This window comes from Myxocyprinus asiaticus, chromosome 1, assembly GCF_019703515.2.
Source record: "Myxocyprinus asiaticus isolate MX2 ecotype Aquarium Trade chromosome 1, UBuf_Myxa_2, whole genome shotgun sequence".
NCBI classification, from domain to species: domain Eukaryota; kingdom Metazoa; phylum Chordata; class Actinopteri; order Cypriniformes; family Catostomidae; genus Myxocyprinus; species Myxocyprinus asiaticus.
Window position 1 is genome coordinate 20,186,099 of NC_059344.1, and position 19,590 is coordinate 20,205,688.

Here is a 19,590-nt window from a genome sequence, read left to right on the forward strand (position 1 = left end):
GGCATCAGTGTATTACTCCTTATTAATTCAGAGTCTGGGGGACGGAGTCTCAACCACTCTCAAGAGATTATGGGAGAAAGATTTAAACCCGGAATTGGAGGAGAGAGAATGGGCTAGGATTTTAAAAAACATAACAACTGCATCGAGAGATGCAAGGGTGCACCTTATATAATTCAAGATTTTACATCGGTTCTATTGGACCCTCTCTAAATTGTATAGTCTTGGTCTTAAAGACACACCCACCTGCTGGCAATGCCAATCAGAGGATGGAGACATGGCCCATGTTTTTTGGTGGTGCGCTGAGATTCAGGAATTTTGGTTGAAGGTTCAGAGTGTTCTGGGTGACGTGTTGGGCATTCGGATTTTATTTTGCCCCAGACTCTGTGTTTTGGGTGATGGGGCGGTCATCGACGTAGGTGACAAATTCATAAACAATTGGGTCCTCACCAGTGCGATGATAGGCAGGCAGATTGTTTTAAGGGGTTGGAAGTTGATGGGAGCACCCTCAATTCGGGAGTGGTGTGAGGAGATGGGAAGGGTGGCAGCCTTCGAAGAGGTAACATGTAGAAGACTGGGGATATGGGATTCATTTATTGGGAAATGGGATAGATATTTGATGTTTTTAGGGGGTTCTCGCAGTGGGTCTGTGGAGAGAGAGGTATAGTTTAGAGTTGTATGTTTATTATAGGTGTATGTGTGTGTATGTATGTATGTATGGATATGTGTATATATATATATATATATATATATATATATATATACTGTATGTGTGTGTATGTATGTGTATGTATGTATATGTGTATGTATATGTATAAGTGTGTATATATGTATGTATGTGTGTGTGTGTGTGTATATATATATATATATATATATTATTATTATTATTATTATTATTTTATTCTCTGTATATGTGTGTACTTATGTAAGACCACTGGGATGTTCGTTTGAGGTTGGGTGGGGTTCTTGATTGGGGAGGGGAAGTAGTGGAAGTTAATGTTGAATCATTGTATATATGTTTTGTTTTTCTTTGTTTTGAAAAATTAATAAAAATGTTAATCACAAAAAAGAAACTTGGGGATCCTTGATCCGGATCTTAAACTAGATAGGCATATAAATGCTGTGCTTTTTCCAAATCAGAGCATTTGCTAAGCTTAAGCGCATTGTTTCAGCCAATGATTTGGAGAAAGCCTTTATTTCATCGTGTTTAGATTACTGCAGTGTACTTTACATTGGATCCTGTCAGGCCTCTTTTTCGAGACTGCAGCTAATTCAAAACACAGCAGCAAGGCTGCTTGTTGGGGCAAAGAAGAGAGATCACATCTCGCCAATTCTGGCTTCGCTTCGCTGGCTGCCGGTTGAATTTGCGATAAAATATAAGGTATTACTGTTTGTGTTTAAAGCTGTCCATGAAATGGCTCCTGCTTATGTGTCTGACCTCATTTCTTTACAGCAGCCTTGGAGAACACTAAGATCGGCTAACAAATTATTACTCTCGGTGCCCCGATCTCATTTGAAATCAAAAGGTGATCGTGCCTTTTCAATTGCAGGGCCTAGATTATGGAATGTACTGCCGCTTGAAATTAGAGCTGCTCCTAGCATTTCTACTTTTAAAGCTCATGTTAAAATGTATTAGTATTCCTTGGCCTTTGAGTAGAGGCACTGATGTATTGTTTGATGTTTTAATGTGGTCTGTAATTTGTGTTTTTATGTTTTCTGGCTTTTATGAATGTACAGCACTTTGAGCTACCATGTATTAGGAAAATGCTTTATAAATAAATGAAATGAAATGAAACCTGTTTGGCCCTGACAGGTTCCCGTACGCAGGAAATAACAATGCGAGCACGGAAGAGATGCAACGCGCCGCTTGCTCTGTTTCTATGGAGATGACAGCGTGGGAAGCATATTAAACTACTGTAAACTGCTCACAAAATTAACTCAAAGGTCTTAATTTAGTGTTCTGTGCAAATGAAGATTCGAGGGTTTAACCGAACGCCTTAAAAAGCCGCATGAATGTTAAGAAATTATGACAGGAATATATATTGTATTCTGTGAATGGAAGTAACCTGAGGTTGTCAGTAGATTAAACATAAATTGTGATTAATCTTATTGTTTGTCATTAATACGACTAATCTACCATGACTGAATGTTGAATTTTGCCTTTAAATCCAGTATTTGTAATATAAAAATACAATGCATTCAGTTCTGTTGCATTACTTTTCTCTTTTAATGTATAAACAATATGTAATTATACAGAATTACATAACATTGATGACAAAGATGAATAAATTAAGTTTTACTGAATATAGACACCTGTTCTTATGCTGCTTATTAGTTTTTAAGTATGTTTACAGTATCGTATAAGTTAATATGTAGAGCTATTTGTCCTCTTAACATTAAATATAGCCCTAATAATAATAATTATAATAAATACTATATTTTTTAAAGTGGTCTCGGTTCCACAAATGACACTGTGTGTGAATACAAAAAGGACTAAGGGTGCTTTCACACTGGCAGTTTAGTTCAAAACACAGCACGGTTCGCATGAAAAATTTGGTAATGTGAAAGCTGTCATGCGGACCGGGGAGTGCACCGTGGTACCGAACCCGAGACTACCTGTAGGAGGTGGTCTGACTTCGGTAACAATGGAACTGTAGCGTGATTCGCGTGAATGTGAAAGCAACTCGGACTCGGGTGCGCACTCATTCAGGAAGTAAAGTAACCTGCGCATGCGTTTTAGCCGATGACGACATCTATCTATACACCTTATAAATACTATATATAAATACTATTATAGGTTATAAATATAGGGTATAATAGGAGATGGCAGTGGCGATAATTTCACCTTGGACACGAGAGTAAGCGTGCAGTGTAAACAAAGATGCAAATGAATTCCTTGCAATCAGCTGTCTCCTCAAAAAACACCATTTGCGAGCAGCAGCAAGCCGCCTTCCCCTGGACATCTGATGAGTTACACCATGAAGCGCACATATACGCAGTTGTCGTTCACTCTGCTGTGCATAATGGCATCAAAATACCAAAAAAAAACAAAAAGTATGATGAGTCGTGTTGTGTTCTCCATGTGTGTTTGTGAAGACATAAGATGAACGCTAATGGACCGGTGTTCGATAGAATCAAGTGTGAAACCAGACCAAAGCTGCGGGGGGCACCGGGAACAATCGCACTCGGAATCGGACCGCAGCAAACGTGCCCAGTGTGAAAGCCCCCTAAGAACTTGTAACTGGTAAAGTGGACCAAAAAGAGATCTGAGCCCACTTACAAGGTCTCAGACAGTGTGAACGCAAAGAGAACTGGGTCCTTTTTCACTCTGTCCACTTTTTGGTCCACTTAAAGCTGACTGAGTTTGGTTCTTTTAGAGAGGACTCAAGTATGAAAACACCCTAAGTACACTGAGGGCTGACCGAGACCTGTGTGTTGCCCTGACACCTGCTGGTGATTAAGAGCAGTGCAACCTTGAAAGAAAAACAGAGTAAGAGGTAAAATATGCTGGTAGAGGTCAACCTGTTTCTTTCAGTCCTCTACAGAGATCCAGGTATACAGAAATCACCAAAGTCTGTATTTCCTTTACAGAGAGACAAAGGTGGAATAGAGAAAGAGAACAAAGCAACTTACTAGATGTTTTAGATAGCATCTCATTCTCTCACATTCTTGCTCACTCACACTTACTCTCTCGCTCTCTCTCTCTCTCTCTCTCTCTCTCTCTCTCTCTCTCTCTCTCTCTCTCTCTCTCTCTCTCTTACATTTCTGAACTCCTTTTTAGTATCTCATTATAGTTTAAGATATGATTTGGCTCTTGGAGAGGCAAAAAGTCCACCCTAATCCTTTACAAATTTAATGAAAAGAAGACTGGAACAGCCAGACACCTATGTAGTGGGTCCTATTTACTGCCAAATCAAGAGGGAGATTCTCAAGTGTTTTGAAATTCCCTGCATTTGAATTTATTGTACACACACACAAATAAACACAAACAAATAAACACATATTGTCTCTCTCTATCCTGTTCTGTCTTCTGGAAGCTTAAATTCAATTTGGCAGTTAATTAGCTAATTAGTTAATAAATGAATTAATACAAGTTGGCAGAGACTCTTACCCGTAGCTCCCATAGTGTACTCTAAAGGTCTTTAAAGCCCAGCATTTCTACAAAAAAGAATTTTGTATGTCTACAAAAAAAACAAAAAAACAAAACAAAAACAAAACTGTATTATATTATATTATATTATTTATAGTGTCCATCATGTTTTTAATATAATTATTTCTTGTTTTTTGTTATTTTCACGATTTCCTATGATAGAATAGTTTAAAACAGGTGAAGAGATCAGAAGGAAGATGGAAAGCCTCAATGACTACAGTTTAATTTTACATTTACAATTTAACCAGGTAAATTTATGAATCTATTTTATGAAGAAGGCTTTATTTTCTTATGTTGACAGATGAGTTTGTTTAAAAACAAACACATTACAGAAAGAGAGAGAGAAAGAAAGAGGAGCAAACCCCTTATTCAGCTGCTCTGCTCACCAGTCACACCAAGGATCCCAATCAATCCTGGAAATTGGTTTGTTCCCTGACAAGGTTAAGAAAAGACAGGGGGTAGAGAGAGAGAGAGGAAGAGAAAGAAAAAACAGATGTGATGGGAGGAGAGAGAAAGAGAATAAAAGAGAGATGTTGGTCTTTGCTTACTAACAGGCTGCTCTCTCCAGCAGGGATTTTCAGAATAAGGGAGTTGGGCTGTGTTAGGGCTTTGGGCAAAGATTATGATGCAATGCTGATGTTCATCTGAACAGAACATATGTGTTCAATAAATATGTAATATAGAAAGTGTTGTGTGTGTGTGTGTGTGGGTTGGGGGGGGGGGGGGGGTGTTTACAAGGACCATTTTTTTAGGTTACAAACTGGTAATTACAAGGGTATTTCGCTATAAATGTGGTTTATGAGGACATTTCTAGTGTCCCCATAATTAAAATCGCTTAAAAACAAACATACTAAATGATGTTTTATTGAAAATGTAAAAATGCAGAAAGTTTTTTGTGAGGGGTAGGTTTAGGGTTAGGGTTAGGGGATTGAATCTATAGTTTGTACAGTATAAAAATCATTATGTCTATGGAGAATCCTCATAATGATAGCTGCACCAACATGTGTGTGTGTGTGTGTGTGTGTGTGTGTGTGTGTGTGTGTTCTTTTACAGTTCCTCAGCACACTAATGCTTTCACAACCCTGTCAAAGTGAAATGTGGGACCCATTTTCCTCCCGTCCCAGCTGAACCCTGTATATACAGAATACTGTATAAAAACAGCCAGCAGTTACAATCTGTTATTCTAGCTAACTCATCGTCTGTGTGTGTGTATTTTCTATGTTACAGGAACATTTCACGCCGGAGTGCAAGTTTAAGGAGTGTGTGTTTGAGAACTATTATGTGACGTACTCGTCAATCTTGTACCGTCAAACACAGTCGGGTCGGGCCTGGTACATAGGCATTAACCGAGATGGACAGGTCATGAAAGGGAACCGGGTTAAAAAGACAAAAGGTGCAGCCCACTTCTTGCCCAAACTCATAGAAGGTATGACCTTGTTTCTTATGATTACATGACTGCTATATTACTATGTAAATGTTTGCAGAATAATTTTATTATATATAAGGGATGTTCCGGATTAAACACAACTTAACTTTGACAGCATCTGTTGCTTTCAATTACAAAAAATACAAGAAAATAATTTCAACTCATCCCTCTGATTGCAAAAACAAAACAAATAATGTGGGTACAGTAATGCACTTACAAAGGAAGTCTAAGGGGCAAGAAATGTCAGAGGGTTTAAAATCAGAAATGTGAAGCTTCAGTTTTTGTTAAAGCACAAAAACAGGTGTTTGAACAGAAAAGTGTTTTAAATTGTCTTTTCATTGGTAGGACTACTGTTCAATGAGGATTCATGCAGTGTTCCATTCAAAGTCGGATGTGGGATATTCCTACTTGATATCTCCGATCTCCGACAATAAAGGCATTCCATTGCCAGACGCTCAGAAGATGACGTGTAAGAAAACAAAACTGCAACAGTCCCATCAGCTTAGGTGTTCGACTGTCACACAAAGTCTCCTAGCAACCCAAAAGATAAACAATGCTGCAACGCTAGCATTTGTGCTACAGGTGTACAATTATCAAAATAAATTATAATTTAACATCTGTCTCTGCAAACGTTTGTTAAACAAGTTTTAATATCATGTAATGTAGGAACTTTGACTTATTGATCGATATTATTTAATAAAAGTGAATGTTTATCATCAACTTTGTATATCTCCCTGGTTGTTTGCGGACGTCACACACCTGCATCTCAGCAAAATCAGATTTCCGCATAAGTTTCCAAGTTGCCATTGTATTTTTTAGAAAGCTGGAAATTCTGACTTTCCGAGTTGAATGGAAGGCAGCATAAGTTCCAGTTATGCAGTACTGACATAATTCTGGTGGGTGGAGTTTGCTCTACATAAATAGTCCCTGTCTGGTATCCTTCTGTGTTCAGTGTAAGTAACCTTGTTTACTGACTTTACAAGGTCTTGACAGGAGTTGAAATATTGGATATAACTTATCAAGGCATAGACAAGGTTAGTAAGCATTTCTATTACACTAGTCTCATGTTAACACATAAAATGTTGCAGCTATACTTTTGTAAATGTGTGTATTTTAATGTTGGTCTGGTGCAATGCCTTGCCTCATAGACTTTCATTGTGCATTACTGTAAAAAAAAATATTTTTTTAATGTTTTTACAAATTTGAAAGTGTATTCTGTGGTGATCAATAGCATGCCACAGATGCTGATTAACTTGTGATTAATGGAAAATTCCATTAATCAATGAATCTTCATTTGTTGATAGTTAAAGGTGCTGTAAGTGATGTTAGCCATTCTGGAACATCCACCAGACTTAAGCCCTGTTCACACCACCAATGACATTGTCTCTTGCAAGGACGGATTAAGAATTTAGAGGCCCATGGGCCGATACACGATGGAGGCCTCCCATACCCAATGAAAATAAAAACACTATTACAACTGCATGACAGTTGTTTATGACTATGTTCTTCTTTATGCGCTCTGTTACAGGACGCTTGACAGATTTTTTAAATAAACAGAATACAATTTTGGAAAACTCTGTCGTAATAAGTACAGTGAAAAATGTAAGCAATGTCTTACATGGCCAATTGGGCCAATGTGTACTTTTGAATTAGGAACCAAAGCAAGATCATGCTTTATTTAGGCCTACTTTTGCCTTTTCATTAAACATTTAATGCATGCAGGTCTTAAACTTTTTAAAGTCCTCCGTAGATTTTGCACAGTTTTGCAAAATTTCTGTCGCTTTTTTACAGTAAAAAATTAATTTAAACCATCATCTTTGTACAAAGCCATGGTAAACTGCACCTTATCTCTGTGTTTGAAAGCGTTTTGTGAATCAGAGGCTGTTCTCTGTAGTCCTTCAAATACAGTAAATGCGCTGCGCCTGTCAGACGCAGATTCCTTAATAGCACACTGGGTGCCTATGCTCATGCTGCTGGAAAAGGCATTTCACACAAGGTTGACATTTAAAAAAAAAAAAAAAAATGGTTTAGAGCTTGAGGCCCCTTGGGTTTAGAGGCCCGTGGACAACGGTACAATTGGCCCTATGGTTAATTCATGCTTGGTCGCTAGATATCGCTAGTCCCTGTACTGTATGTCACTAGTGGGCATTCCTATTGCTGTCGCTCTAACATTATTGGTGGACTGCATAACTGGCCATAGCTTTTGAGAATCAGCTCACACATAAGATATATATTTACATTAAAACTAAGACAGGCATCAAAGTCTTCTGATTGGCAATTCAAAGAATGTGACATTGGCCCGCGGTCACATTTTTGTTTGCTGATTACACAGTCTAGTGCTGTCAAAGAGACCAGTGAGATATCTGAAGACACTTTTTTCAGAGATATAGAACATTTACTGCATAGCATTCCATAAAAAATTGCTTACAGCACCTTTAAATTTAGGTACACTTTGAAAATTGTTGGTGTTTTGAGGGACTCTTTCTTTCTACTTTTTTGTCCAGTCGCAATGTACAGGGAGCCATCTCTGCATGATGTTGTTGAACAAAGCCCGCCTAGAAAAACGGCCAAAACTTCAGACTCACCTGTCCATAAAAACAGCAAGAAAGACCTGCTGTCTCTACCTGCGGCATCCTAGCAACAGGAAAAGGAAAGCTTGGCTTGCACAGACATGCACCAACAAAGGCACAAGGGGTTCGATACAAATAAAGTTTGTAGTCTTTCCGCTGATCCTCAGAACAATGATATTTCCAACAATGCATCAGGGCTCAAAAGACACTTGTTGACTAGTGTAATGCCGCACTTAACAGTCGCACTTCCTGTCGGTCTCGCCCATATCGAGGGAATACTGAGCAATAATAATTGTAATAGTCTGAGGTCCGAGTCTTCTCAAGCACTCTCACTGTCTATGCCCATTTCGTGACTACAGCTACACCTGAAAGATCTGTGTCTTCCTATTTTTTTAAAGTCTTTAATGTAACAAGAAACACTTCCTCCTAATGAAGCAATTTGTGATTGATAGTTAAACCACTCCCTCCCTTTGTTCAGACATTCACAGATCCCCCATATTTGCATTTTTCTTTCAGAAGCACCTGTTGGCTCTAATCCTGTTTGTCACCTCAGCACCTCCAAGATCCCCTGGCATCTCTAAGCCCTGTTTGTAATCTTGTGCCGTTCTCCACATCCTCTGCACTTTTATTAGCTTGAGACACAGGGCCATTTTCCACTTCACAGCACAGGAAAAGCCCAGCACACACTCTCTAGGACCATTAAGGATGCTGCCACATACACACTCACCCAAACCAAATAACTAAATAAATAAAACTTCCCCTCCTCTAAGGATGATGATGTTTAGAGTCATTCGACCTTAGGCAGTGAAAACCTCTTTCTCTGCTCATCGTCTGCATAGGGCCAAAATTTGTGTGTGCGTTTATGTGCATGTATGTGTGTGTGGTGAACAGCAATGCACTATAATTTGTAAGATGACTCATAACAGAGGGAGCAGGGCTGCAATATTGCTTCTTTTGGTTGAGATAAGTTGTTGTTTTCCTCATTGCAATATGCCCAGAAAGCAATATTGGTATAGTTGCACACTTTCTCCTCTCTTTTTAGCATGTGTGTTATTTTAGAGCAGGGTTTCTCAAAGTAGATATGCTGACTATTGGGACTGCAAGATTTCCAAAGTTCATGTCCCTACATTCAATTTAATTAGATCACATTTGCCTGAGGGCAAAGGCACTTCACCCAGCCAAATAAAAAAAAAAAAGAAAGTGCTGAAAAGGTCCAATTCTTGTTCATTTTCCACTGATAAAACTGGGGAATAGGACCCAGAGGAGCTCACTGGGAATCATTTTGAGAGGCCGCTCTAATATTTTGTTTTTATAAAATTTTATGGTATTTTAGTCCAACTTTCATAAGTATGTACATGAAAATGTGGAGCATTCAAAGTGCTATGAGGAGCATGACCAATTCATTCCATGTAAACACGCCTACCGTGTGTACTTTCTTTTTTGTGTTTCTTTTTTTTTTTTTTATGGATTTCTTACAGTTTTCTGATTAATTTGTCCAAGCATTGGTGGTTATGATCATTATCACAGAGAAACCAAGGACAGAACTTAAACAAATTACAGAAAATCAAACTTTTCTCCTGCTGATCTGAATAATTTCTCATAGCATGCACCTGGTGTAGAGGAAATTATATCTATGATCATTATATTTTCAGCCCCTAGCAACAATGCGTGGTAGAGAGAAACAAAGATATTAAGACCAAAGTGGTAAAACTATAGATATATTAGAAATGGCACAGAAAACAAAAAGACATTTAGATCATGATGTTAATCTTTTCCAAGATAAGAGAGGAAGAATTGTTTCCTTACTGCTGATGGGCATGCATATCACAATATCCATAGGTAATTCACTATCCCTCGTGAAAGTCGCAAACATTTTTGGTGTTAGCATTCATTAACATCCCAGGCAGATTGTTTTTCAAAGTGGTTGAATCAAAAAGCTCTGCATCTCATAGCTTCTGGGTACACATCAATAAGACTAATGGCATCTTGATATTTCTTCATAAATGATAATGTGTTTTGTAATTTTGCCAGCATCAATGCATACCATCTCAGACTCTTTTTGCTTTTTGCAAGTTTCATAAAACAGCCTTTCATTATTTTCATGCAATATCTGAAGGGCTACTTAAATCATGTTTTGCAAGTCCACTTGGTGCTATAGACACTTACAAGAATAAGTAAACAAAGGCAACAGAGTTAACAATTAACAACTGGATGCCTCGTTAAAAAAACAGCAGGCCAGACTGCAAATGTGTTGAAAACGTATGAAAAAGACTGTGTTTTATAAAAGCAATGACTATGGGATTAGCATCCCATAATGTATTTGTAACAGTTCAAGGATGGGCAAGAAGGAGGTGGGAACCGGCTGAACGGTATACATAAAGTTTAATGTCAAAACTCAAACTTAAAGCTACGGTGTTTAGTCCAGAGTGGCTAGCAGTTAGCAAGCTAGCTTTGAAAGCACAGGGCCCGCCCTTGCTTCAGAGATGTCTCCAAAGCCACGCCTCCTCTATCACACATGAACACACACACACAGAGCAGAGTCTAAGCACCAGGAGGAGAGACGTGTTGGTGGAATCGATCGCAACGGTTTCAGATTACCTCATGTCTCATTCACAGGTTAGACATTACAATAATAACGGACGTGAACAACTTATTTATGGTTATTATGTTTTTTAAAAAAAAGAACAAAAAAACTGTGTAAAAAAAGGTAAAAACATCACATTTCGTAATAATATAATGTCATAAGTTATTTATTTTTTTTAAATAAAAAATGTTTTGCATGTTAGAGTTTTCACAATGAGAGCTTGGTTGGCTCGGATGATGATTTCAGTCCGGAGCCAAGTACCTCGTCTGGCGTTAGTGGACAGGCAGAGACTTACTTACAATTGTCAGTGGAACAAGTTGCGCTGCGGTATGCAAATATAGATTGACAGACAGGAAGGACATCCTATCATTACATTCGGACCGAATGCAATGATTGGTTGATCATTTTTTAGTCCTGTCCCTTCCACAGAAGATATATATATATATATATATATATATATATATATAGACCACTTAAATTATTGATTGCTATCAGGATGTGAAGAGACTTTCAACCAGTATAACAAAAAAAGTTTCTGGAAAAGATTGCACACCCTAGCTTTAAAATAACATAACACAAACACGGACACACATGCAACGTGGCCGCGTGCATCTCTCTCTCGAACCGGCGTCTCCGGCCGCCCCTTTATCTCGCTCTCAGGCTGATCAGCTGATTCAGCGCCAGCCGTGCTCCATCACGGCCCGGCCACACCCTCCTCCTCGTCACAGTATTCATTCAGATAATTACAATTACACCATGAAAGTGCTCGTTACTTTGAAATGTGCCCACTCTTCTTTCAGACATGTAAATGTCATTATAGATCCTGTGCTAATTTCTAACCTGGTCAAATAATGGCTTTTGTATTTTTGAGGGCTTGTTAATCCAACATATGACCATAAAAAGTGATTAAAGGATAGATTACTTTCTGTTCTTTAGTTCCTGTATGTCTGAAAGACAGAATTTTTAATTGAATTATAATTATCTCCTTTGACAGTTTTGAGTCAGTTTCAGCTGACTGTGATGTGCCTACCACACAGAAGAGAAAATAAAATTAAAATGTGTTTAACCGAAGGTAACCACTTTTTTATCTGAATTCAGAGTGTCATCTATCTGCATGCTTTTATATATTTGGCATGCACACAAAGGCCAGATCGGGTGGTTTTTACAATTATTTTAATGAAGCTGCTTCCATTCTCCATGCACAGCAAAGTGCTTCTCTCTCAGTTTCACTGCTGCTTTACAGCCATAAAAAGAGAGACCAGGAGATGGCTAAGGGCTAATGCTTTTCAGTACAGGCAAACAATTAAAGACGTTCATGATGCACGAGACAGAGTTAAACTGACATTTTGGGGAATCATATTTCTGGGATTTGGGTAATTTTTTTGTTCACTGAAAGTCCTTGTCATTTCACTAATAATGTCAGTGTGAGTGTATGTGTTGGTGTTTTGCATATAACAGGGTCACACGTTTGTCGATTACAGTTTGTGTGTGTGGAACAGGCCTCCATGGAATAGTACAGGCACTTCTGCTGATGAGCTTGAGCACATCAGGTTCATAAAAAGATGAATTAATATTCTTTTTATGGACAATGGGTTTTGGGTTAACGTTAGTCAACAGTAATTAATTTATAACAGTAATTAAATACAAGTCAATGGGATTTCACAAGTTAAAGCGCTATTGTAGGTAAACCTGTGTGTGCATGCTTGCGTGCATGTATGTGTGTGTGTTTGTGTGTCAGACTAATAAGACAATACATACAAGCATCAAGGGATTTTTTTTTTTTTTTTTCACTTATCACCTTTCTTTCTGCAGTGGAGAGGTGGAAATAATCCATGGTCTGTTATGTTTTTTATGAACTCATTGTCACAAAATATGGTTTGGGTGGTTTACAAGGAAATGTTTTTAGGTTACAAACTGGTAATTACAAGGGTATTATGCTATAAATGTGGTTTATAAGGATATTTCTAGTGTCCCCATAATTCAAATCGCTTAAAAAACATTAAACTATGTTTTTTTTGAAAATTTAAAAATGCAGAACTTTTTTTGTGAGGGTTAGGTTTAGGGGTAGGGTTAGGGGATAGAATCTTTAGTTCGTACTGTATAAAAATCATTATGTCTATGGAGACTCCTCATAAGGATAGCCGCACCAACAGGTGTGTGTGTGTGCGTGCGTGTGTGCACACATTATGTGCCATTTGTTTTATTGACAGAATCTTTAAAACATTAAAGTTTGTTTCCAGTTAGTAGTATGCTTTAAAATTCATATTTTCCTTAGATGAGTATTTACTGCAACTACATTTAGAAAATATTTAAAGGGATAGTTCACCCAAAAATGTATGATTTTTCTTATAATTTACTTACCCTCAGAAGAATATCTCAGCTCTGTAGGCCCTCACAATGCAAGTGAATGGTGACCAGAACTCTGAAGGTCCAAAAAGGACATAAAGGGAGCATAAAAGTAATCCATAAGACTCCAGTGGTTAAATCAATGTCTTCTGAAGTGATACAACAAGTGTGGGTGAGAGACAGATCAATATTTAAGTCCTTTTTATCCTATAGTATGTGGCAGAATATGAAAGTGAAAGTCACTGTGAAAGTGTAGATTATCAGTCAAAAAAGAACTTAAATATTGATCTGTTTCTCACCCACACCAATCATAACACTTTTGAAGATATGGATTTAACCACTGGAGTCAATCATAAAGTTATGGATTACTTTTATGCTGCCTTTATGTCCTTTTAGAACCTTCAGAGTTCTGGTCACCATTCACTTGAATTGTGAGGACCAACAGAGCTGAGATGTTCTTCTAAAAATCTTCGTTTGTGTTCTGCAGAAGAAAGTAAGTCATACACATCTGGGATGGCATGAGGGTGAGTAAATGATGAGATAATTTTCATTTTTGGGTGAACTATCCCTATAAGTGAACACCTGGTCTCGCAAGCATTAGGTTTTGTTCAACAGATATTTCCAGATATTGCAATGTTTTATTTCATTTTTAAGCAACACATTTAAAGATTTGTTTAAATTCTGTTTTGTGGTTGAGAGTGATGTGGTTTGCTGTGATCTATGTTATGGTCTATTTTATTATCTGGGCTCCTAGAGACAATCAGACATTAGTTTAAGAGCATTTACTGCAAAAAAAAAAAAATAAAAAATAATAAAAATTATTAATTAGCATTTTTGTCTTGTTTTCCGGTAAAAATATCTAAACATTCTTAAAACAAGATACATTTACTTGACAAGCAAATGGCATGAGATGTATTTTCTTGATTTCAGATAAATCTGACTAAATTTTGTGAGGATTATACTTAAAACAAGAAAAACTATTTGCCAATGGGGTAAGAAAAATAAACTTATTTTAAACAGAACACAATTTTTCTTACCCCATTGGCAGATAATTTTTTTCCTGTTTATGAATACATTTTACTGAATTGTGTCAGTTTTTTGGAAAACCAGATTTAATACCATTGTGCTTGTCAAGTAAATATATCTTGTTTTAAGAATAAGTAGATATTTTAATTGAAAACAAGACAAAAATATTAATTAAGAATTTTTGTTGTTGTTGTTGTTGTTGCAATGACCAGCTTATCTAAAAGAACACAAAATATTTCATTACAAACATTACATAACTGTGTTTTTGTGTGTGTGTGTGTGTGTGTGTGTGTGTTGGTGTGTGTGTGTGTGTGTGTGTGTGTGTGTGTGTGTGTGTGTGTGTGTGTGTGTGTGTGTGTGTGTGTGTGTGATTTCATGCAGCATTAGAGGGATTCAGCAGGGTCAATTAATGTAAATTGAGAACAGGCATATTTTCAAAATTGATGGGAGTGGCAAATTATTTCAAGAAGAGAATTGTTAGAGACCTTGTATTTACTGATATTCAGTGCCTGTAATTGCGTTCTGTGTGTGTTCATGTGTAGCCCCAATGCTGTATCTGCAATGCAGCAGAAAAGACAAAAACTCAACCCTCCTCCCATGTTTCGACCAAAGTCTTGTCCCCCAGGATACTCCATCTCTTAGCCCTCACAAAAAGCACTGTGCAAATGTGTCACACTTCCTCTCAGCTGAATGTCATTGCCTCTATATGTGTGTGTGACCGAGAGAGAACCCTGCTGCATTTTAAAAGCATGAACTCGCACCACATCTGCATTGCATCAGTTGGGTATTCATTAACTCAACTCCAGCTTTAGGGCAATCAAAATATTCTCCCTCTGAGGTGACATTTAGTGTAGTGTTGAGTTACATGGCCTTTATGTGGCTGGAGAGATGTGTTATACAGATGTTTGGTTGTTTGTGTGGAATGTATTTCCCTTGGATGCATTTTGAATGAGCTGATATGAATTCAGTTTCGATACAGTCAGTTTAGTGGATTTATTCTGAACTCAAGTGATCTCATTTTAAATAATAATAATAATAATAATAAAAAGTGTTGGTGTGAAATAAATGCATTCCAGTTATTCTTTTATATTGACAGTTTTTGAGTTTAAATAGAAATGACTCAAGCCCCTCCCAAATCAGATGCTTGTGATCATTAACATGTGACATGTGTTTATTGTCAAGACTGTCTGTTTGTGGTTTCAGTTTTTATGTCCTTGAAAACAAATGACAATTTGTCTGTCTGTTATTTTTTTTTAATTTTTTTTTTTTAGATGATATCTATCAGTGTGGATAAAGGTTGCCAGCTCTGCACTTACCCTGTGATGCAATTGTCACAATTTAGCTCACTTCTGGGATATCAAAAAGACAATTGGTGACCGAGGGCGAACAGACCAAAACTAAGTCATGGATATTGATCTCTGCTGTACAAGAAGACACAGGTCATGATCGTATACCCCATGGACACTAGTTGGGATCTACTACAGCAAAATTGACTGCTGGTTGTCGCTGTTTCCCAGAAACTGCACACATAATAGTACACACATACTACAATACCCAATTCTTATATAAATCCTGATAGGCTATATGCTAATAGACATTGAGAGTCTGCTTTATATCAAATTATTCCAATAATTTTTGTATGTTCTGCATGGATGATCCAAGTTATCGTAATGTAGTCTTCCAAAAAAAAAAAAAAAAAACAAAGGAAAAATAAACCATATTACTTTTTTCTTGTCTTCCAAATTGAGACAAAGCAAAGGTCTTCCTGTCAAAGCCATGATGACACTATTTTTAATTTTTATAGCTACAAAAAACAATAACCACTTACTGGGACAGACTTGATGGAATCACTTGAACTCTGGCTTCCCCATCTCACAAACAGGATGGACAGACATAAACCTGGCAGCCAAAGTCAAACATTTGTCAGCCACATTTTGGAAGGAACAATGCAATACAGTCATGCATGAACCAATATTTACAGGACACATTAAAAATGAAAATGTAAAAACAAATGAAGAGGAGGATGATTCCTGTTTAGTATTTATTAACTCACTGTTACTCTTAATAATCTGCATACATGTCTCAGCCCTGCATTTGCAATAGAATCTATATCTATTTCTAAAAGTCTATGGGAGACATATTATTTAACATTATTGAATAAAACTAATATATTTGTATGATTGTAAAAACCAAAGTGTCATTTGTTTTATTTGTGTTTGTGAGTCATGTGAATGTAAATGCTAATAGTAGCAAATACAAATGTATTGTTCAATTTCCTTAATTAAGTTAAAGCATTTTTTATTTGGTGCTTAGGTAAGTGCCAAAGTTTGCCATCTTGCCATATTAGTTTATAGTTGTTAAGTTGACTTCTATGCTAATTAAATTGGCAGAGAACCAAATAGTAAATATGGTGCGCCATAAATTAAGTACAGGACAGTTGGACAGGAGTGCTTAAGTGAGGATGAATAGAAGACAGGTGGCATGTGGGAACTGTCTTTTGCTTTGTTCCGACACAAAGCAAGCATCGCTTAATGAGCAGTTGTCATCTTTTATCCCACTATCTCAGCATAACTGTGGAGGAAAAACTTGTTGCTGTATTTCAGCAACGCCCTGACCTCTGATTTCAAAAGCCCTATCAAAGTGTCAACAGTCCTTAGTAGACAAATAAATACTCATCCTTTAATCTAATTGGTGGGATAAAGGTGCATAATTATTTTTAACAGCTCTGATGAATTACACAAAAGTACAGCACATTAATGTTATACTCTTCTTGGGCCAAAAGCACCCCAGAACTGTTTAAATATGCTGACGTGGATTCAAACACAGCACTTTGCCTCGTTTAAAAAGCAGATTTGGGAGAAGACTCCCAGCGACAACCTCTATGTGTGTCCATATGAGTGCTCTGACTCTTTTGTAAGCTGCAGGAAATAGTTTGTAATTTTTACATGAATTTTTATGTGTCATTGGGTACATTCTAAAGGTCAAGGTCATGTGGGATCAAAGTGACATTTGAATATGCCACAGTACATGTGCTCTCTTTGTTTATTGTTTTAGACAGACAGACAGACAGACAGACAGACAGACAGATAGATAGATAGATAGATAGATAGATAGATAGATAGATAGATAGATAGATAGATAGATATCATTATTATTATTATTATCATGCTACTCATATTTCTTCTCAATGCAGTGTGATTTTTTACTTCAGTGAAATGTATTTTGTTACCTTATGTTTGTTGTGGTGCGCGTGAACTCTATAAGTGCATGAGCGCCTGTAACATAAGTGCAGAGTGACGACAGTCTGACAACACGTAAACTGTTAGTGGTGAAAAAAGAACACAAATAGAATCACATGTTAACTTTCTAAGAAGATATCGACGTAGTTTCATTTTGTAAATCGCCATGAAGGCCCGTGAATGGTTTATTATCTGTTGCCTTCATGGCCTGTGTGCAATGGGAGGTAAGTTGAAGTTTCCAAACTCACTTTCGGCATTGTGAGTACTTACTAGCGCACGCGACTCACCAGCACTCAATAAGCAATTGTTTAACACATGTATAATGCATGACTTCATGCGCGTGAGAAGACATTTCAAAACACTTTCTCTCATAGCAAAACCAAGTTCTGCCGTCCATACATTGACTGAAAACACCAGGGTGGTTTTTAAATGATCACATTACTAACATTACTCATGCTTTTTTGTAGTCATAATATTTTTAATGGACATTTCTGGTACAACCAAAAATGAACATCGAACCAGACTAGTATCAGCAACTCTTTAAACTAGAAGTTGATTTAAAGGTGGTTCAGAGAGGTTAATTATGGTAATTATTTGAGGGAAGCTTCCGTACTGTACAGAAGCAGATCTGTAAGGCCACATTTATTTCACAATACAAACATGGAAAAAAAATAAGATTTATTTCCTTGGTTTTAAGCATTATACTTTCTCATAATTGGAATACAGGGTGGAGGGTTCTGTTTGTCAATAAAAGCCACTTGAAGTTATTACTCACCAGAAAACTCAGTCAAATACACTGTAAACTATTGTAAATGTACTCAAAGCCAGCGGCACTTGATAGTGTAGTGCGGTTGGTAATGAATGGTGCGTGAGTGGTGATTATGGCAGTGTGTCGTTTGGAAGGCTAGGTAGGACACGTCCTTTGAAGGCTGCATTATACCGAGCATCCTCCTTTAAACAAGCCTCGTTTAAACGAGACGGCCTTCGTAGGACAAACGGAAACGGAACGTAACATGTAGGGTTGCCAATCAACTATTCAGTGATTTGCAAATATACTATGTTAACAGTTGTAGGACTCCCTATTGCCTCTCTTACCTATATTTGTCCTGACGCAGACGCACTCCCTGACACTGACGCACTCACTCTGAACTCCTTTGTCTGCTGCTGTCCTTTTCTACATTAAATACAGATATGTTACTTTAATGTGTAAACATATACTGTCTAATTATAATCTATTATAAAATCTAATCATATGTACAAAGGTATACTCCCTTTAGCAATGAAAACATGATTAGATGTATTATAATAGATTATAAATAACTTTTTAACTTAATGAATTTGGGCAACCCAACACTGAAATTTCTCACCTCTTTTTCCATGTGTATTTCTTATCCCTTTTTGCTGCCTGCAGAAATCCCTGCTGTCCCTCAATGAATGCTTTAAACTCCAAGCATGATAATTGAAAGTTTAATCTAACTTGAAGTTCTGCTTTGACCAACCTCACTGACATCCTGTTCCTTTTGTCTGACCAGACATCCTCCATATGGCTAAATACACGCTCAGCATAGGCGTTACTGACGGGAACAGTCAAAACAAAGGATACCACTTTGGGCAATTCAGTCGCTGCTTTCTCCTTCTTGAAAAAAATGCCCATTTCTTGTCTGGTGCCAGTTCTTCTGGGATGCTTTCAAATACATCGTTCAGTACAGTGTAGTCCTGATACAGTTTGTCTTCGTCAATGCCCAGATCTAATTTGTTGACCAATCACTCGAGTGTATCCCATTCCATGGGACCACTCAGTCGCAGACAGCTAGCATTAGACATAACTGGATCATCAAAATCAAAGTTAGCCTCTAGGTATAGAACAGCCTTTTCAAAGAAGCTGTCAGCCAGTGTTGCGAACTCCCTTTGTTCCCTTGCACTTAGATTTCGGAATGCTTGCTTTGTTTTACTGCCATAAAATCTGTCTGCACGACGTGAGATTAATTGGCTGTGCAATCGGCTAATTACTCCGTGAACATCCAGTAGAGTAGCACTCTAATTTTCTAACTTCCGAATTGCGTTGTCAAATTCCTGCATGACGTTGTGCATGAGCAACAGGAAACATTCAGACACTGTCGCATCATCCTCATCACTGCTGTCGGCAGTATCAGCACCACTTCTGCACATAACCTTCCAGATAATGTCAGGACAATCCTTCTTTGCCAGTGACAGAAAATAACACTTCAGGGCATTCAAATGTTGGGCCTGGT

General features: G+C 37.5%; 1 protein-coding gene across 1 annotated transcript in view; it reads left to right on the plus strand.

The window, feature by feature from the left end:
* LOC127446704 (fibroblast growth factor 11-like) overlaps nucleotides 1-9,476 on the plus strand; it is a 170,894-nt gene extending 161,418 nt beyond the window's left edge. Inside the window, exons 4-5 of the mRNA XM_051707857.1 lie at nucleotides 5,375-5,573; nucleotides 8,078-9,476. Of these exons, the coding sequence (XP_051563817.1) occupies nucleotides 5,375-5,573; nucleotides 8,078-8,211 (333 nt within the window). The 3' untranslated portion in view covers nucleotides 8,212-9,476. The remainder of the gene's footprint in view (nucleotides 1-5,374; nucleotides 5,574-8,077) is intronic.
* The last annotated feature ends 10,114 nt before the right edge of the window (nucleotides 9,477-19,590 follow it).